The 21,435-nt window shown below is 48.3% G+C and overlaps 1 protein-coding gene across 1 annotated transcript in view; it reads left to right on the top strand.

Moving 5' to 3' along the window:
* The window catches only part of tenm2b (teneurin transmembrane protein 2b), a 185,273-nt gene extending 164,602 nt beyond the window's left edge, over positions 1-20,671 (top strand). Inside the window, 18 exon segments of the mRNA XM_048270364.1 lie at positions 2,301-2,447; positions 3,899-4,109; positions 4,228-4,347; positions 4,648-4,909; positions 5,865-6,132; positions 7,016-7,159; positions 9,975-10,227; positions 10,483-10,506; positions 11,064-11,101; positions 11,104-11,295; positions 12,044-12,198; positions 12,518-13,392; positions 13,851-14,026; positions 15,128-15,363; positions 15,894-16,190; positions 16,423-18,061; positions 18,277-18,407; positions 18,781-20,671. Coding sequence (XP_048126321.1) covers positions 2,301-2,447; positions 3,899-4,109; positions 4,228-4,347; positions 4,648-4,909; positions 5,865-6,132; positions 7,016-7,159; positions 9,975-10,227; positions 10,483-10,506; positions 11,064-11,101; positions 11,104-11,295; positions 12,044-12,198; positions 12,518-13,392; positions 13,851-14,026; positions 15,128-15,363; positions 15,894-16,190; positions 16,423-18,061; positions 18,277-18,407; positions 18,781-19,518 — 5,906 coding nt within the window. The 3' untranslated portion in view covers positions 19,519-20,671.
* The last annotated feature ends 764 nt before the right edge of the window (positions 20,672-21,435 follow it).

Genomic DNA, 21,435 nt, shown 5'->3' with positions numbered 1-21,435 from the left:
ATATGTTTTATTTTGTATTTCTTTTCATTCTATGTAAGGTAAAGCTTAAGTCTAGACATTTCTTGCTCTTTCTCAGTCTTTCTGACTGCTTTGGCATTGGTAATAAAAGTGACCTACTTGTCATGGCAGTAAAGCTCACTGGAATTAAATTGAAATGAATTCCTCTGAAATATTCAGTCAGAAAAATGTATATTTTTGGTATGTACCCCACACACCTGGTAAAAAAGGACAGGGAAGTATCCTTGCTCTATATGAACACCAGTTGTGATTTATTCCAAGCTGTGCTTGTATCCCTTGCCTAAAGGAAAGACCTTGATCTATTTACATGATATTTCTGCTGAACAAAGGCGCAGCATGGTATCAGGAGAAAAGAACGTTCTTGCCCGTTGAACAAGAAGAAATATGTGTGGAAAGCATTTGTTTTCTTCTGTCAGTGCACATGACCAACGCATACTGACTTCTGTGAAAAGATTTATAGATCTGATTCTTAGAATCTGCACCATCCTAATGACCCACCCACTATTCCTCCTCCACCCAGCTCTATTCATGCGATTTTCTCACCAGGTTTTCTCCATCCCCTTACCTGTGCGTACGTCAGCTCACAGTGTGTGTGTGCTTGTAAGCTTGTGTGTTTGTGCGCAGTTGTTTCTGGTCTCAGCAGCAGTGTCTTTAAGAGTGCACTTTCTCTTGGTTCTCTTCCTGCCCACTGTATCTGAATAGCTATTTGTGAATGCTCTGCACGTATGGAAGATTCTGGACTCTGTTGCCCCAGAGAAACATGCTCTTTCAGAGAGGTGCTTAGAAACACTCGCTCTTGCTTTTGGCAGTTAGCAGTAACAGGCCTGTGTCATTGTTTTCGTACTCACAGTTGATGGATAGAGAGGTGCATGTGTAATGGCCATGGCTCTTACGCCATTTACTTGTGTTCTCACACTGGTTTTGGCAAATCGACGTAGGTGTATAAGAACATTTACCGTTTTTTCTCTCTCTCTCTCTTCCTCGGTGGTTGTCACAGCAGACAAGGGCAGAGGAGACTTTGCCTGTGTCTATTTCTGAAGTTCCAGTCTGTTCTTTTCATAGGAATATTAATGGCTTTGGCCTTTCAGTTCTCGTTGCCCAGCAGTTGGTGGGCATACTAATGAACAGGTCGTAGTAGTCACACCACACACACAGCACTGCAAGGGGAATACTAATGCCTCACCCTGGATCCTCACGTTAGCCACGCTCTCATGCCTGGAAACAGCACACTTAGGCTCCACGTAGCCTGCTCAAGTTAGCTACGCTTTCATGCCTGGATACAGCACACTTACGCTCCACGTCGCCTGATCATGCAAAAATCAAGAGACAGCAAAGGCATGAAAGATTATAATTGCAAAAGTGATTATAATTGCTTCCAAAAGTGATATTTTTTGCATACGATGACTCCTGGTAAAAATACTACTGAATATTATATGATATTAAATAGGAAATATGTGTCATTATAAGGAAAGCTCTACTAATAACTGACCATATATGGCCCTGTCACTGTCCATAATAAAAGAAACGGAGGTTGCGAAGAGGAGAGGAGTTAACAGAAGGTGTGTTATTGTAAAAGTAGCGTTCCTACTGCGGTTATGGAATGGATAGAGGCAGCCAGTCAGTCTATCAGCCGCTGGTGGGGAATGGTTTATCCCAGCGCCCGCACGGTGCATCGCGTACTGCTCTGCAGTCAGTGATTGAATATGTCACATCTCCCCTGTTGATTGTGAGCCGCTGATTCGACGTCGCCGGGGCCGCAAATCTAATAAGGATCTGCTCTAATGCAATTTACCAGCGTCGGCTGGAAGCCCGCGGAGTCAACCGGCGATCGATACATCATTATGGATATTTTGTCTGTTGTCATGAGCTCAGAGGGAGACATGCATCAGGCTGCCTGTCACACGGGCGCACAGCTGACAAAGCTGTTTACCACCCCCACTCTGACCTCTGCCTTCCGTTCAAAGTAAATCGGCACTAAGAGGGCATGCCGGTCCAGTTTCCAAGATCCCAATGTTAACTGTGTATATGAACATGTTATGATGATAAGAGCTCAGCATGGGTCAGCTAAAAGAGAAAATGCATCACCTTCTGTTTTCTAGTTCAGAGTGCGTTTGTCCCTTTTTTAATTAAAGATTTTGTTACGTATTCTTAACACACTTTGTCTCTAGTTGGATCCTCTTTCAGATGGATGTCAGTTTGCTGTCACAGAGTTTATTGGAACCATTTTCAAAGATGATCTCTTAGGTCTTAAAGACGTTCTCTCCGGGTGGTTCCTCTTTCAGACGGATGCCCGGGCCTGTGCAGTGGGAACGGACAGTGCACCCTGGCGCAGAACAGCTGGCACTGCGAGTGCCACACCGGCTGGAGGGGCCCCGGGTGCAGCGTTGCCATGGAGATCACTTGCTCCGACAACAAAGACAATGAAGGAGGTGAGACGATCAGCAGAGATGGGGTTGGTTGGATGAGCCAATAAAAGGGAAACCACTCCACATGAATGCACTGATAATGATGAATTGCTGCATCATCATGCGTAGCTTAGAAAATTAGCATTTCTTTTTTTGGAAGAACAGTTTGACGGTTTATTGGCCAAATGAATCACGGCAAAGTTCCAAATGTTGTCCTCCATCTGGCAGTGCATAGGAATGTGATTTATGAAAATGGAGCCATCCGTTTTGCATGACTCAGTTACAGTGCTTATCTGCTTCCACTGAGACACAGAGAACCCCCTGTCTGATCAGAGAGATGCCGCCCTCAATACACACTCACACACACACACTCACACACACACACACACACACACACATGCTTATTTTGGGCTAGCAGTGAGTATGAGTTGTTTCGAGCCAAATAACCCGCATCACCCCCCTCTACAGCATAGCCTGGTGCTCTGACGGCTTTCCTAGCGAGATCATCCCCAAGACACTCAGGCTGGATGCTTTTATAAAGCCTGTAGCCACTTTGAACTCTTTCAAGTTGTCATGGTTACATAACATAGAGATAGAGGGGCGGTTGGGGGGTGGGAGTGGGGGCTTGTTTTCCTGTGTTCCTTCTAAGCCCCTCCATCAGACCGACCAGCCCCCCAAACCCCCCCCGACACAAACACACATACACGCACACACACACACACACAAGCCTCACAAACTTCTATCGATTTAGAAATGTGACGGAGGATTTGGATACTTTGTAGGCTTCGGTCTCCAACGGAACTGAGAGGTGATTGAAAAGGTGCCTAAACGCAGACAAGTGCAAGCCTTTAATCTCTCATCTCCCTCGTCACCTGCAGAGGAGCCTAAAGGGTAATGTGTTCAGAAGGCAGCGAGGCTCTGATTCACAGCGCTCTCTTTACAGGCTCCCCATTAGCGCTCTTAGCCAGTATATATTTTTACATGTTCTCCTCACTGTTTCAGACTCCCTGGAGATGTGGCAGCTTAGGGGGACAACAAGGGTGCCATTATTATCTCTCTCTCTCTCTCTCTCTCTGTCTCTCATCTCTTTTTCTCCTTGCTTGTTATCTCTCTCTCTAATGATAAGCAACCATAGGTGCCATAAGCTGGCCTGATAGAAGATCAATGCTGTAAGTCAGAGAGAAACAGAGAGATTAAAAGATTTGCGGGGAGAGGGTTGTCTTGGTTTATGAATGTGTTTGTTTTGAAAGGATAACTTGTTTGGGCAGAAGAAAAAGCAGTGTGTTTCCTTAGAGAGCAGCCATCTGTAACTGCAGTGTGTGTGTGTGTGTGTGTGTGTGTGTGTGTGTGTGTGTGTGTGTGTGTGTGTGTGTGTGTGTGTGTGTGTGTGTGTGTGTGTGTGTGTGTGTGTGTGTGTGTGTGTGTGTGTGTGTGTGTGTGCGTGCGTGTGTATTTGCCTGTCTGTTTGTCTGCAGATGGACTGACAGACTGCATGGACCCCGACTGCTGCGCTCAGAGCGCGTGTTCAGCCAATCCGCTCTGCCGCGGGTCACGCGACCCCCTGCTGGTCATCCAACAGAGCGCGCCTCAGCCCCCAAAAGTGCAGCCCTTCTACGAGCGCGTCAGGATGCTGGTGGGCAGAGATGGGACCCACATCATCCCAGGAGCCAACCCCTTCAACGCCAGGTGACCCATCCACCCACACCAGTTTCCTCTAACTGAAATGACCTCTTTCAATCATAAAAGTGAAGGATAGCCTGTTCCTGGACAGAGCATAAACAGATTGTGCTCTTTCTCTTCACAGCCTGGCATCTTTGATACGTGGGCAGGTGCTGACCACAGATGGGACTCCTCTAGTGGGTGTCAACGTGACATTCGTGAAGTACCCTCAGTACGGCTACACCATGACCCGACAGGATGGCATGTGCGTGCTTCTCACACCCACTCGAAGGGCTTCAGAGCTCCTGTCACACTGAATCATGTTTCAGAGCAGGGGGTGGTTTGTTTACTTGGTTTGAAAAATGTTATGAGACAGACTAAAACTGAATTTTGTATAAACATTGTTGGTATGGAGGAGGGTATGTTGGATACATATGCATACTTATACATACATACTGTTTATATACTGCATATAAACATTGCAACCACGCAATGTATAAATATTGTCAAGGAAATTTATGATTGTGACCTTTGTAAGATGCCGTCATCTTTTTGCTGTCGGCAGGTTTGACCTAGTGGCCAATGGCGGTGGCGCTCTCACCCTGCGCTTCGACCGCGCGCCCTTCCTGAGCCAGGAGCGCACCGTGTGGCTGCCGTGGAACCGCTTCTTCGCCATGGACACGCTGGTGCTCAAGACGGAGGAGAACACGTTCCCCAGCTGCGACCTGAGCGGCTTCGTTCGGCCCGACCCCGTGGTGGTGGCCTCGCCCCTGTCCGCCTTCTTCAGCTCCAGCCCCGGAGAAAAGCACATCATCCCCGAGACACAGGTGTCCTCCCAGAACCACCTCCACCAATAAGCTCTTTAAGGCGGGGATCACATCAGCCAGCAGCAAGCGGCAGCGGCAAACGTAACGCAATGCTCAGACCATAATAAGTTCTATCTCGTTCCTAAGCAACACAAACGGTTTGTCAATTGAATACGCTCGCGTTGCGCTTTGAAAGTTGAACCAAGTTCAACGCTCAGCTTGTTCAACGCTAGTGTTACGCCAGCGTTGCCACCGTTCCGCTGCTGAACCATAGAGAACAATAGGAAACCTGCCACCGTTCCGCTGCCGAACCATAGAGAACAATAGGAAACCTGCCACCGTTCCGCTGCCGAACCATAGAGAACAATAGGAAACCTGCCACCGTTCCACTGCCGAACCATAGAGAACAATAGGAAACCTGCCGCTTTTCGCTGGCTAATGTGATCCCCCCTTTAGTTGCTATGTATAGGGTTTTTTGCTGTTAAAATAACGTTAAAACTAGCATGCAACCCAGTCAGACAGGCCGGTTCTCTTGCTCTTTGTACCTCATTCAGCGCAGTAGTAAATACAATGCAAGTGAATGGAACAGTGCTAAATGTAATGATGCGTTCATGACAGCTGGAGAATTGCAGAATTCCACACATAGCCCCTGTCATCTTCCTCTGACTGCCGTCAGTCGGGATGAAAAACAGATGCTCTAGCCCACTTTATGTGGACGAGACGCTGTGGCGATTAAAGGCACGATTACTGATTACGCCGCCGAGTGGCATGTAATCCCCAGTAGTTTCCTCTCCCCGGAAGCTTCTGTGTCTGACTGTCTGTCACATATTAATGAAGTAATGCATTATGAAAATATGTGTGAATGACACGCTTTCCTGTACACAGATATTCTCACTGAGGACGTCTCGGCATCGGACGTGTCTGTCTCTTGACTCGCGCTCTCTCTCTCTCTCCCTGTCTGTCTCTGTCTTCCCAGGTTCTTCATGAGCAGGTGGAGATCCCTGGAACCAGTCTGAAGCTGCGCTACCTGAGCTCCAGGTCTCCGGGCTACCACTCCCTCCTCAGGGTCACCATGACCCAGGCCCTGGTGCCCCTCAGCCTGGCCAAGGTGCACCTGATGGTGGCCGTGGAGGGCCACCTGTTCCAGAAGTGGTTCCACGCCTCGCCCAACCTGGCCTACACTTTCATCTGGGACAAGAGCGATGCGTACGGCCAGCGAGTCTACGGGCTCGCCGAGTGTGTGGGTGAGTGACACACACACACACACACATCTTAACGCCGATCTCGTCACCATTGACCCGACATCAGTATCACGAAACTCATAGATGCAATTCAACGCTCACCAGCTTTGAATCATCTCCTCCTGCAGATGCAGTTTCACAGAAACCCACTTAGCAGTGCCTCTGCCCCTGGGCTCTGAATCCATTTGATACGCACAGAATGAAATGAATGTGTAACCATTTCTAGATCGATGATCAAATGCTTAATTGAGTTCACGCCACCAGATGCTGTGTAGGTGTGCGAGGATGTCAGGCCCTCGGGCCGTGCACATTCACACTTGCTGTCAGTTACCACCAAAGCATCAGATTAAAACGAGTGCCATAATTAGCATCTCTCGACAGCCGAGCTGATGTGTCTGTTGACTCCCGCTTGTGTGTTCACTGTGTGTGTTCAAGGCCAGTTAACAGTGGCTGTCAAAACATATATTTGTGCCCACCTGCATATGTGTACATATATGTGCGACACATACAGTACATGTTAAAGTTCACTGATATTTAGCAGCCACTTTTATCCAAAGCGACACAGATCGCTTTGGCGGGTTCGAGTATCTGACTGATCTGGTCTGTCTGTGGCATTACCGCTGCTTGTGTGGATGTGTGTGGGTGTTGATGTGTGTAATCTGTATATTCACGTGGGCAAGTGTATGTTTTGTGTGAGTGTGAGCACACATGTGTGTGATTGTATGTACAGATGTGTGTGAATGTTTGTGTGTGTGTGTGTGTGTGTGTACAGGTGTGACATGCAGATGTATGTGATTGTCAGTTGTTCCATAATTGTTGTGTTGGGCGTATATATTGTATGTGTATGCCTGGCTGGTGACCGCTGGTCTCTCTGTGCCGTGTCCAGTGTCTGTGGGTTTCGAGTACGAGACGTGTCCTAGCCAGGTGCTGTGGGAGAAGAGGACCGCGGTGCTGCAGGGCTACGAGCTGGTGCCCTCCAACCTGGGGGGCTGGTCGCTGGACAAACACCACGTCCTCAACGCTCCAAGTGGTACGACTGCACACGTGCCAAACTTACATTGCCTCTCCAGTGCAGCACAATTAGAATGATGTATTAACCGCACCAAGGCCATAGATTTTAGTGCCAGGGACCAATAGTTGAAAATTGTTACTCACTGCAAGTTATTCTGCAGGAAAACATTAGCTAAATAGATACATGTAAATGCAAAACTCAAACGCTCATAATCTATGTGCTGACACTTAAGACGGATCCTATAGGTATAGACCTCCAAGAATTATCATGTGGTTCTCTGAACAGAGATTCAGACAGCCACACAAACTTTTGTTTTATTCATGCGGTTATGTTAGTTGTGTAGTTCTTTAATATGGAAGAAAATAGCTGAATGGGGAACATTTGAACATTTGAGCTGGCACAGTTCACCTCACAGTTAGAACCACACCAGTGCTATTGAAATCCATCTACCAAATTGGCATGTGTCACTGTGACATGGCGTGAGAGTAATCCCATTTAACTGCACCCTGACAGCATCAAACTGACACAAGGTCTTAGGAGAGAAAGGGCACAGAAAGCTTTACCAAAATAATGGGCAGGTTCACACTCCCACTTTTAAGTGAGTCAACTGAGACTTGGGATCCATTTTCAAAGTTGTTTCTGGTCATTATTCTAGTTTTATCTGGAAGGAGTTCTTTCATGCAGAAAAAAAGCATTTTTGTCTCTTGTCAGGGATCAGGGATAAAACATTTGTTAGAATGAAGACTTTGACGTTGTGCTTTCTGTGTAGTGCACTCCTACATAGTTACTGTGACTTTGACTTGAAGGCCCCCTCCGGTTAAAATCAAGTTTTTAACCTCATAAACAGTGAAGTTTCTATGACACACAGCATATCAGATAGAGATAGATAGATAGATAGATAGATAGATAGATAGATAGATAGATAGATACTTTATTGATCCCAAGGGGAAATTCAAGGTCACAGTAGCATACAGACAACATACACATTCACTAACAGCAGAAAAAGTCATTAAAAGTATATAATATCAAAAACACAACTAAGCAATAAGGACTGTAGAAGATAAAGAATATACTAAATATACTAAAATACAAATTATACTAAATAAAACTTAATCTAAATCAATTCTAAAAAACAGTATCCACATAGTGGGTGATTAATCAATCAGGTGCGCTTGCAATGACTGAAGCAGGGACTGAGCCTGTGATTCTCTGTGCATAGTAAGGTAAGGTAAGGTGCTCTTTGTGAATGAGTGTCATGGTGATGGTGCAAATGAGTAAGTCAAACAGTGCAACAGTGCAAGAATAAAGTCTATATATCTATATATAAATAACTATATTAAGAAAGGTATAAGTGTGGCCACAGTTCGGCTGTGGCATGGAGGGAGGGGTTATGCATATGTGCTAATATAGCACGCAGTGAGGCAGAAAGATAGTGGTAAAAAGTGGCTAGTGGACAGACAGTATCCAAACATGAAGGGGTTGAAGAGGCAGACAGACTATGCAGAGAAGTCTATCTCTCCTCTTCCCTTAAGTGAAGCATTGAACAGTTCAATGGCCCTGGGGATGAATGACTTCTTCAGTCTGTCTGTTGTGCAAGGCAGTGAGCGAAGTCTCCAGCTGATCAGGCTCTTCTGCTTTACAATAGTGCTGTGGAGTGGATGACACTCATTGTCCAAGATGTTGATCAGTTTGTTCAGGGTCCTTTTGTCAGATAGTGAAGTGATGCACTCCAGTTCAGCTCCCACTACAGAGCCAGCTTTCCTTACCAGCCTGTCAAGTCGCCCCGCATCCTTCTTCTTTGTGCTTCCTCTCCAGCATACCACTGCATAGAAGAGGATGCTGGCAACAACAGACTGATAGAACATCCTGAGGAGCTTGCTGCACACATTGAAGGACCGCAGCCTCCTCAGGAAGTACAGCCTGCTCTGCCCTTTCTTGTAGAGTGCGTCAGTGTTGGCTGACCATTCCAGTTTATTGTCCAGGTGGAGACCCAGGTACTTATAGGTGCTTACCACCTCGACATTGACCCCATCAATGGAGACTGGTAGCAGAGTGGGCTTAGACCTGCGGAAATCCACCACCATCTCCTTGGTCTTTGAAGTGTTGAGTTGGAGATGATTGAGTTTGCACCATTGCACAAAGTCCTCCACCAGGCTCCTATACTCCTCCTCCTGCCCGTTCCTGATACACCCCACAATTGCAGTATCGTCAGAAAACTTCTGCATGTGGCATGACTCAGTGTTGTAGCAGAAGTCAGATGTGGAAAAGGTGAACAGGACTGGAGAGAGCACAGTTCCCTGTGGCGCTCCGGTGCTGCTGATCACAGTGTCAGAGAGACAGTTCTTCAGTCTGAGCCCGAACTGTGGTCGCCGGTCAGGTAATCTGTAATCCAGGTTACCAGGTGGCGTCCACACCCATCTGCAAGAGCTTGTCTCCCAGTCTGAGGGGTTGGATGGTGTTAAAAGCACTTGAGAAATCAAAGAACATGATTCTCACAGCACTTTTCCCCTTGTCCAGGTGAGAATGTGTCCTGTGTAGAAGATAAGTGATGGCATCGTCCACGCCCACTTTCTCCTGTGCAAGAGCAAAAAAAGCAGTTAAGGGCATGGCTGAGGATTTCCACATTGGAACTGTGGTTTTAACCAAGCCATTTTAAGGACATGAAGTGATTATTTTTATTAAATAAAACTTATAAATATGTCACTTTGTGAAATAGAGATGAAAGTGATGAGGAGTTAATCAGTGCCTGGAGTGGGTCTTTAACTGGTTTCCTCAGCGGTCATTAAATTACACCCACGGATGTCGCTCATCTTCCTCCTCGCTCCCCGAACAGGCATTCTGCACAAGGGCAGCGGCGAAAACGTCTTTGTGTCGCAGCAGCAGCCACCGGTCATCACCACCGTCATGGGCAACGGCCGGCGGCGCAGCATGTCCTGCCCCAGCTGCAGCGGCGCGGCCGAGGGGAACAAGCTGCTGGCGCCCGTGGCTCTGGCCTGTGACGCCGACGGCAACCTGTACGTGGGCGACATGAACTTTGTGAGGCGCGTTTACCCCTCACTCAACACCACAGCCGTCCTGGATCTCGGGTAGGGAGAGAGCGCTTGCAGCGCGTTTCTGTTGGTCTTTATATACCGCTGCTGAATCAGGTGTACGTTTATATATATATAAATGTGTTGTACTATATATCCTGTAACTTTATAGTGACCCCATGTGTAATACCGTATACATTACTTTATACTGTAACACATTACCGTGATAAATATTTTGGTCATTTCCACTGTATACTGTATGTATTATTACAAATAATGTTGTGTTTTCTTTTCACTGCTTTTGACATGAAGAAAAAACAAGGACTTAAGGCATGGGTAAGGCATTATAAGGTTAATATATTTATGCTCTTTACAAATGAAAAATTCTTTCACCCTTTTCCCCTCATAATTGTACTTTTCTTGTTCACTTCAATCATTTTACCAGTGTGTTTACTTCACCATAGCAGACAAAAAAGAGAAAAGTCCGCTTCATCCAGGGTTTTCTGCTCCCACTTTCTGCTATCAGCTTTGTAACTAATGACTATGGTCTGGGTTGTGAGCCCGAGTATTGAGTAACTGTTGTAACTGTTTACACCTGCAATGAGGGTCATGTGATCACCCGGAAATTGTATATATGGGGTGTGTTTTGTATGTGTTTTCACGTCTGAAGAAGGGTGATTACCCGAAACGTCACAGAAAAATAAAAACAAGTGGGAGCAGAAAACCCTGGATGAAGCAGACTTTTTCTCTTTTTTGTCTGGTCGTTTGTTTGTCCTGCTCCCAGGTCAGACATTTGGATGTGTGGACTTTAAAACTTACTCTTTGTACTTCACCATAGCAACCACAGCTAGACAGCTAGCTCAAAATTATTTATTTTATTCTCTTCTCCATAGTAACAGTCCGACTCATAAGTACTACATGGCGTCCGACCCGTGACCAAAGCGCTGTTCCTGTCCGACACCAACTCTCGGCAGATCTACCGCGTGCAGTCGCTGAACGGTGGCCGGGCGCTACTCGAGAATGCCCAGGTGGTGGCAGGGACCGGTGAGCAGTGTGTGCCCTTCGACGAGGCCCGCTGTGGGGACGGGGGCAAAGCCGTGGAGGCCACCCTTATGACTCCCAGAGGTGAGTGACCCTCACACTCACACACACACACACACACACACACACACACACACCACCAGGGGGCACCTAGCGGCCAACTGTCACTCACAACAACTTAGCAGGGAAGATGACGCTGCTCATCATCGCTTCTGCTTTCTCCAAGCTGAAGTCTGTGTCGTCCCTAAAGAAGTTTCCCACTGCTTCAACTCGACTTATCTCGTCTCTCTCAGGAGACTGTGTGTGTGTGTGTGTGTGTGTGTGTGTGTGTGTGTGTGTGTGTGTGTGTTTTTCCCTCTCCTCCATCTTCTCCGTCACTCTCTCCTCTCCTCCTCATTCCCCAGCCTACAAAGCTCAGCTCTGGGGGGTAAAAACCGCTTTTCTAAAGAATAATTAGCAGTGAGTCGAAAGCAGTGCAGAGAGCGGCGCAGTGACCTGGAAGAAAAGGGCTCGTGACGCGCGCCTGCCAAACCGAGTGTCACGCTGTCACGTCGAGTCTGTCTGCGAGCGGCGAGGAAGAGCGAGGCTCTGTCGGATGAGGAAGCACTCGGAGGTCTCGCGCTGAGATGTAGAAAGTGAACAATTCCCCGCGGAGCTGACAGGGCTCCCGTTAGCTGTGTGTGTTTGTCTGTTGAACCACATCATTCCTCCCCCTTCCCCTCCTCTTAATCGGGTGAGAATGCCAACACTGTTGTGACTAAGACAGCCTTCTCCTCCTGCCCTTTCTCTCCCCCTGTCTGTCTGTCTGTCTGTCTGTCTGTCTGTCTGTCAGGCATTGCCGTGGATAAGAAGGGCTTCATGTACTTTGTGGACGCCACCATGATCCGCAAGGTGGACCAGAACGGCATCATCTCCACGCTGATCAAAGCCAACGACCTGACCGCCGTGCGACCCCTCAGCTGCGACTCCAGCATGGACATTAGTCAGGTGAGCGCTGCCCTTCGTCCTGTTCCTGCCGCCGCTGCAGCTGAAGCTTTTGCCGGCTCAGAGGTATCGATCCCTTAGTCTGCCATCTTATTACTCTCGCTGACTAACCATGACTGTGAGCTTGATGGCGGCAGCAGGGAGCGTCACAAGGCCAGTAAATCCCTCAGCGTTGGTTATTTGGCATTTGGTGTGATTGGAATGAGAGGGCCGCAAGCAGAGCGTGACCCTGCCTGAGACTGAACTGCTTCAGCCATTCTGAGTGAGTGAGAGATAGAAGACGGACGTTTTAGGTGTTTTTTTTTCCTGCTGTGACTCACAGGTGCGTCTGGAGTGGCCGACAGACCTGGCCGTGAACCCCATGGACAACTCGCTGTACGTGCTGGAGAACAACGTCATCCTGCGCATCACCGAGAACCACCAGGTGAGCATCATCGCCGGGCGGCCCATGCACTGCCAGGTGCCGGGCATCGACTACTCGCTCAGCAAGCTGGCCATCCACGCTGCGCTGGAGAGTGCCACCGCCATCGCGCTGTCGCACAACGGTGTGCTCTACATCGCCGAGACGGACGAGAAGCGCATCAACCGCGTGCGGCAGGTGAGCGCCGACGGCGAGATCTCGCTGCTGGCCGGCACACCGTCCGAGTGCGACTGCAAGAATGATGTCAACTGTAACTGCTTCGCTGGTGATGATGGGTACGCGGCCGATGCCGGCCTGAACGCACCCACCTCCCTGGCCACCTCGCCGGACGGTACGCTCTACATTGCCGACCTCAACAACATCCGCGTGCGCGCCATTCGCCGCAATCGCCCACCTCTGACCAACACTGGTCAGTTCCAGGTAGGGTCACCTCATGAGCAGGAGCTCTACGTGTTCAACAGGGACGGCTCGCACAAGCAGACCATCAGCCTGGTAACTGGCCAGGTGCTGTTCAACTTCAGCTACGGTGCCGACGGCGAGCTGGTGTCCGTCACCGACAGCGCCAACAACACGGTGAGGATCCGCCGCGACGTGGCCGGACCACTCCGCCTGGTCCTGCTGCCGGAGAACCAGGTGGTGAGCCTGGGGTTGGACCCAGCCGGAGGCCTGCGCTCAGTGTCTGCACTCAACCAGGAGGTGGCGCTACTGAGCTACGCAGCCAGCACAGGCCTGCTGACCTCCAAGGTGGACGACACGGGCTGGACAAACTTCTATGAGTAAGTAGCTAAGAGGCTGAGGGTTTTTTATATTCTGAGGGGTTTTTGTGTTTTTTGTATGTGGTGTTATATCAGCATTTTTGTTGTTGGTGAATATTACATCATGTGATAACAATGTTGTTTGGTTATCTGCCATTTCTTCTGAATGTGTTGGTGAGTTCAGTCTGTATGTGATGCAGTCTGAATGTTGTAGCAGCTGATTAGAAGGAAAGCAACAGCAGTGCTTGAGAAATGTTCGTGCGAGTATTTCAGTACTAGGTCGCCACCCAGTGTTTGCTGTGAAGAACTGCTCTCATGCAGGACTGAGTCTTCCACTGCTTCCACTGCCTGCACTACTACATAGTTTACACTCTAAAAAGGTCATTGTATAGTTAACTCCCACTGGTGTGTGAGTTGAGGCAGTCTGGTGGGAAGCTTGTTTGACTAACCCATGACTATTTTTTCCCTCCACTCCACAGATATGATAGTGAGGGCCGCCTAACCAATGTGACTTACCCCACGGGGATGGTGACGAGTCTGCATCGCGAGATGGAGCAATCCATCAACATTGACATTGAGAGCTCCAACAGGGATGACGATGTCACGGTCATCACCAATTTGTCATCCGTCGAGGCATCGTACACCGTGGTTCAAGGTGAAAAATTGGTTTTGAAATGCTTCTATTTATTTCAATCTGCTGCTGCTGTTACTAGATATATGTGTGAGTGTGTAGTAAAAGAAAAATGTGTGTGTGTGTGTGTGTGTGAGTATGTGTCTGTGCTTGTGTTTTATGTGTTATGCATCTGGTTTGGTACATGTACATTTGTGTATGTAAGTGTGTGTTTATGTGTATGTGCATATGTGTGTGTGTCAGTTGACTCATACCACACTCAGTCACACACTCATAACTCATGACATATGTCACTTTTGAGCCAGAGTATTGCCAGTGACACAGTAAATCGTAATCTAGGGCATAGGAAGCCAAACAAATGTGTCTGGCCCAAAGCGTCACCCATTCAGCGATCCCTGGCTTTATTTCAGCCGTTTAGCAGCAAGAAAAAGAGGCTGAGCAGGCAATAGTGTCCCCCACTGTCCCAGGGGGGGGTTAGTGTGACAGAAAAATAAACGTAATCTCATCCCGCCGTGTGGAGCCTTGTGGAGCGCTGAGACTGCGAGTTTAAGTAATATATGTGATAGCGCGCCCTCCGAGGATCGTAAAAAGAGGAAAAGCTAGCAAGCCGCCTTAAACTGAGCACTTCATTTCCACGGAATGCTTGCAGTTTGAACTCCAATGGCCTTCGCAAAGTGCATTTGCCTGTTGGAACTGGCAAAAGTTTGGCCTTCTCCCTGTTTTATTAAGATAAACGAGATTTGAAAGCTGTTAGTGGTTGCGGCTTTTTCTGTTAACTTCTACTCTGAGATGCACTTAGAAGTTTCTTGTGCCCTTGATCTCACTGGTGATTGTGTTTCCAGGTGCACTGGCCTCCAAAGCAGCGTGTGATCTAATTACTGCGTGTAGAAGAAATTTGAGCCACCTGTTCGGCTTTTCTGAAAGAGACCCATTTTTCCCCCCGTGGCAATCACTTGCATTTCACTCAAAAAAAAAAATGATACCCACATCATCTTACTCAAGAGACAGCTTTTCCTCGAAATACAGTTCCTACAAGCAGCTCAAGACTAATGCTCTCTGGTAGCATGAAAACAAAGCTTCCATTACTTTGTGTGATAACATAACTCTCTTTCGCTCACTTTCCAGAGCAAGTGCGAAACTCTTTCCAGCTCTGCTATAATGGCACGCTTCGCGTCTCCTATGCCAACGGCATGGGCATCAGTTTCCTGACCGAGCCGCACATCCTGGCTGGAGCGGTCAGCCCCACCATTTGGCGCCGGAACATCACGCTGCCCACGGACAGCGGTCTCAACTCCATCGAGTGGAGGATGAGGCGGGAGCCCACCAAGGGCAGGGTCACCATATTCGGCAGGAAGCTACGGGTGGGTCTTCTGCTATGCCACTTCAGTTTTCCCCATAAGCTGTGAAAATGACTTGTGAGGTACTTATGAAGTAGAGCAGCCTGTCGGACCAAACAAACCGAATGGCCACACTTACTATGTTACCATGATGTTACCATTTTTCTTGTAGAATATTATTCATTTAGTTGAAGCATTTGCCAGCTTTTCCCTTAAAATAATTTCCCTCATCTGTGTAGCTTTATAGACTTACCATATCTGGCTATGGGTGTGCAACTCTGCTTCAGTTTTTACAATAAGCTGTGAAAATTACTTGTGAGGTTGTGAGAAGAGGAACTCGTTAGTGCTAAAAAGACTACTTACCGTTTTGGCCACACTTACTGCTTAATATGATGTTTTTTGTTAGACTACTTATTATATAATTTAATATTTACCAGCTTTGTCTCAAAATGAATTCCCCTTATCACTAAAAGTTGCTCTACAATCAGTATTATTAAAAGAATTGTTTGTGGACACCATCATGACCCACTCCCCTCTGTGCTCTCTTCACGCAGGCCCACAACAGGAACCTGATCTCCGTCGACTTTGACCGCAACACACGCACAGAGAAGATCTACGACGACCACCGCAAGTTCACGTTGCGCATCATCTACGATGCGCATGGCCGTCCAGCCACCTGGCTGCCCAGCAGCAGCCTGGCGCTGGTCAACGTGACGTACGCACCCAGTGGCCGGCTTCTGGGCCTGCAGCGCGGCAGCATGAGCGAGAAGAGGGAGTTCGACACCTTTGGACGCATGCTCTCCCGCACATTCGTAGATGGAAAAGTTTGGAGTTTCAGCTACCTGGACAAAGTGAGTTTTAGTGTAACTTGCTGGCTACCATGCTGATTTGCTAGAGTCTCATTGTTATTAGTATATAAATATCAATGGTATCATATAGTATATTATGTATACATGGAATCTCATTGTATTATGGTATCTAAGTATCTCATTGTCTCATTAAATATTATTGTACTCAATATTTTTGTTTCTCTGTCCTAACTGTAAACTTCTCTTTCCTGAACTTCTCTCTTTCTCGCCACAGTCCATGGTGCTTCTGCTTCAGCAGAGCCAAAAGCAGTATGTGTTTGAGTTTGACACCTCTGGTCGGATCTCCTCTGTCACCATGCCCAGCATGGCCAAACACACCATGTCTACTCACGTGTCTGTTGGCTACATCCGCAACACCTACAACCCTCCCGAGAGCAACGCCTCGGTCATCCATGACTTCAGCGAGGATGGACGGCCATGCGCCACCTTCTACCTGGGCACAGGCCGACGTGTCCTGTACAGGTATGGCAAGCTGGGGAAGCTCTCAGAGGTGCTTTACGACGGCACCTCTGTCACATTTGGTTACGACGACACAGCCGGAGTCCTGAAGATGGTCAACCTGCAGAGCGGGGGGTTCTCGTGCACGATCCGGTACCGCAAACTGGGCCCCCTTGTGGACAAACAGATGTACCGCTTCTCAGAGGAGGGTATGGTGAATGCGCGCTTTGATTACACCTACCATGACAACAGCTTCCGGGTGGCCAGCATCAAGCCTGTCATCGGGGAGACCCCATTGCCGGTGGATCTTTACCGCTACGACGAGATCTCGGGCAAAGTTGAGCACTTCGGCAAGTTTGGCATCATCTACTACGACATCAACCAGATCATCACCACGGCCGTCATGACGCTCAGCAAGCACTTCGACGCCCACGGGCGCATCAAGGAGGTGCAGTACGAGATCTTCCGCTCGCTCATGTACTGGATGACGGTGCAGTACGACAGCATGGGGCGCGTCATCAAGCGCGAGCTGAAGATCGGCGCGTACGCTAACACCACGCAGTACCGCTACGAGTACGACGGCGACGGGCAGCTTGTGGCCGTCAAGGTGGGCGACTGGTTCACCTGGCGCTACAGCTACGACCTGAACGGCAACCTGCACCTGCTCAACCCTGGCAACAGCTTCCGACTGCTGCCCCTGCGCTACGACCTGCGCGACCGGCTCACACGCCTCGGCGACATGCAGTATCGGCTGGACGAGGACGGCGTGCTGAGCCAGCGCGGCTCCGACGTCTTCGAGTACAACTCCAACGGCCTGCTGGAACGCGCCTACAGCCGAGGGGTCAGTGCCGGCGGCGCTGGCGACGGCTGGAGCGTCCGCTACCGCTACGACGGCCTCGGCCGCCGCGTCTCCCGCAAGACGGACGGCGGTCAGCATCAGCAGTACTTCTACGCCGACCTCAACTACCCGGCGCGCGTCACGCACATCTACAACCACTCCGGTGGGGAGATCACCACCTTCTACTACGACCTGCAGGGCCATCTGTTCGCCATGGAGGTGAGCAGCGGCGAGGAGTACTACATCGCCTCGGACAACACCGGCACGCCTCTCGCCATCTTCAGCAGCAACGGGCAGATGGTCAAGCAGCTGCAGTACACGGCATATGGGGAGGTCTACTTCGACTCCAACCCAGACTTCCATCTGGCCATCGGCTTCCACGGCGGCCTCTACGACCCACTCACCAAGCTGGTGCACTTCATTCAGAGAGACTTTGACGCTCTGGCAGGCCGCTGGACCGCGCCGGACCACAGGCTGTGGCCAAAGATTGGCAAAGAGCCAGCACCATTTAACCTGTACGCGTTCAAAAACAACAACCCACTCAGCGACATGATTGATGTCAGAAATTATGTCACAGGTGAGTTTATAATGGAATCACTACTCAAATATTACTTTATATTTACCTATACTGTATATATCATATTATATATTTAGATATAATATAGATGTTATTTACTTTGTCACCTAGCTTGTGGTTTTGTCTTTGTATGTTTTTGTTTTGCATTGTGAAAAGCTTTTTACCTGTATGTTTACACTGTCATGTGTTTGACAACACTTTGCGTTGTTCTGTAGATGTAAAGAGCTGGCTAGTGATGTTCGGGTTTCAGCTCAGCAACATCATCCCCGGTTTCCCCCGACACCCTATGTACTTTGTAGACCCTCCCTATGAGCTTCTGGCAAGCCAGGACAGTGACCACTCACGGGTAAGCACCTGGCTCAGGGCAGTTTTACAGCATGGCTATTTTAAATAGGGACTCATAGAATTTTTTCCATGCATTAATCCATTGCTTCTAAATCTGGGACAACTGAATCAGGTAAATAACATGGCACTCAGGTTGAAATTATCTTGTTATAGCTGTGCTAGGAGGAATCATTGTCAGTGCATTAGGCTGGAGGCATTAACAAGCAAGACTAAAATTGCATTATGCAGCTATGCACCAGCAAGCATATGAGCCAGCAAAATTCAATCAGCCCGAAGCAGGGATAGAGAATATTACTCGAAGCGAGACCATATCTGTCATGACTCGCGTTGCCATGGATACTAATTACTGCCCCTTGACCTTGCATTTCTCGCAGCTCATTACCGGAGTCCAGCATGCGGCGGAGAGACACAACCAGGCATTCATGGCTCTGGAGGGGAGGCTACTGAACAAGGAGCGGCGAGCCAAGCGGGACAGGCCAGGCTACTGGTTTGGGACCAAAGTGCCCATCATCGGACGTGGCATGATGATGGCGGTCAAAGATGGGCACGTGGTGGCCAGTGTGTCGGGCATGGCCAGCGAGGACAGCCGCAAGATCGCCCAGGTGCTCAACAATGCCATCTACCTGCAGGGTGCGCACTACACCATCGAGGGCCGTGACTGCCACTTCTTCGTGAAGCTGGGCCTGGCGGACAGCGACCTGCAGGCGCTCGGGCTGACCAGCGGGCGCAAGGTGCTGGAGAACGGCGTCAACGTGACGGTCAGCGGCCGCTCGCGGCGCGGCGTCACCGTGGAGCTCCACACGGCCACGCTGGCGTTCAGCGTGCGCTACGGCCTGACGGCCGAGACGCTGGACAAGGAGCGCGCGCGGCTGCTGGAGCAGGCCCACCAGAGGGCGCTGGCGGGGGCCTGGGCGCGGGAGCTGCGGCAGGCGCAGGACGGACGGCTTGGCGAACGCGCCTGGACCGACGCCGAGAAGCAGCAGCTTCTGGCCGTGGGGAAGGTGCCCGGCTACGACGGCTACTACGTGCTGCCCGTGGAGCAGTACCCGCAACTGGCCGACAGCAGCACCAACATCCAGTTCCTCAAGCAGACGGAGATGGGGAGGAGGTAACAGAGCGGCGCCGCGCTCTCACACCAAACGCCACCTCTGGAGCGGGCACACACAGGCTCCGCAGGGCAACTGTCGCTAAGACTAATGGAATGCGAGTGAACTTCAGAGCACTGGCAAAACCAAGATTGAACTGAATTAGGCCAGTTTGGAAAGTGCATTTCAAAAGCACCCATGAAAACAATGAAAAATTACATTTGTTTTGTTGTTAACTATCTTTTTTAGTGAATAATGTTTCCACTCATTGGTTGGGTGGGGATAGGGTTTGTGACTGAAGTAAAGCATTCATGAAATGCTGGTGGTTGCCTCAGCCATCCTACAAACATGTTCCTCTGAACTTATGTCTGAGAAACCTGCAAAAAAAAAAAATGTAATGTTTGTATGGCCCAGAAGACACAAACACCTTTTTGTGATGGACCTTTTAAAGGGACTTAAGCCTGAGAGCTCATTTCAGGTCGTATACAGATATACCCAGACATGGCCATAGCACCCAGAGAATGACTTCAAAGGTGATGTCTGTTGAGTAGAAGTGTATATGAACCAGGAAATACACTTGATTTCCCCTCTTTGTATTTGCACTATATGACAATCATGAGAAAGTCACACGTTTCATCAGAGATGGCTGTGAATAACAGCACCCTGTGAGGGTGAAATGTTTTTTTTTTTTATGTAAAATATGTAAAAAGTGATTTTTTTTATGAAGGAGATGCTGGGTGAAAAAAATCTGTGTTGTCGCCATTGTTTATACTTCAAAAATTAAGTCTTTTGAAACTGTGAAACACATATTGAGTGTCTGTGTAAAACACTAACATTTGTTTAGCACTGTAGAGCATTGAGCTGATCTCAGAGTTGTAAATTTCTTCAAAAAGGAAGTGGCTTTTGTGGTGTGTTGTGAATTGTCATAGAAAGAACTGCTTTGCCATTCTCATGTTATATGCCCCATGGCAGCGCTCATTAATTTAATAATTTAAATATCCCCAAGCATTGTTTTAATAATTTCGCTCTTTCAACTATTGTTTCTGCCCCTGAAACATTCTCGTTTTCACTGTGAGGAGCCACAGTATGGATGTTTTTGGAATCGGAACAAAGGCACATTACAAGAGTAGGGAAGGATGATGATTTTAACAGAATAAACGGTTCGATTTTCAACTTCAAATTCATTTATACTCTCACTCTGTTTTTCTCTCACACCATATTAGTCCTTTATTCATATAAACCTCTAGTAAATATAGAAATGCCACCTCACCATACCCCATCCGAGTCACACACTGGCCTGTTTTATGCAAGCTCATGTTCCGGTTTACACAATATATTTATGAATGTCCAGTGTAAATATTGTCTGACTAAAACGGTTCCAAGGGTGTTGTCGACATAAATGGTCAGATCTGCGTTCTGACCACCCGACCAAATAATTTCCTGTAAAGCACACGTGGGAAAGAGACGATCAGAGACCAGCTTTAAATAGCATAGAGCAGTCTAGGGGTAACCTTACACTGACCCAATATACTGCAGGTATGGGGGAGGGGAGCCCAGGTTGGCCAACTTTTTCAGACAACTTTTCACAGAGGCCCAGTTTAATTATCTCAGAATGTACATGCATTGCTTGTAAAATGTTGCTGGATTTTCCCATGGCGCAAATATCCGATTAAGCAACCAAGTGCTATCTTATTTAATCTGCAGAAAGCATGTCTCACATACACAAGTCATTTTTAACATTCATTAAGTTTCGCAGAAGCCGCACCCACTAACACATCATATACTCTAGGGCTACACATTAAACATTTAAAAAACTGAACATTTATTTACAAGTATTGATCCACAGGCCTTACAGATCAATCTAGTGCACCTAATAAAAAATAAAAAAAACTGCTAGGCTTTGTAGTCTCAAAATAGGTAACAAACTCGTGCATCTTGACTTGT

The sequence above is a fragment of the Alosa alosa genome, chromosome 2 (assembly GCF_017589495.1).
Source record: "Alosa alosa isolate M-15738 ecotype Scorff River chromosome 2, AALO_Geno_1.1, whole genome shotgun sequence".
NCBI lineage: Eukaryota > Metazoa > Chordata > Actinopteri > Clupeiformes > Clupeidae > Alosa > Alosa alosa.
This window is presented reverse-complemented; position numbering and strand designations above follow the sequence as displayed.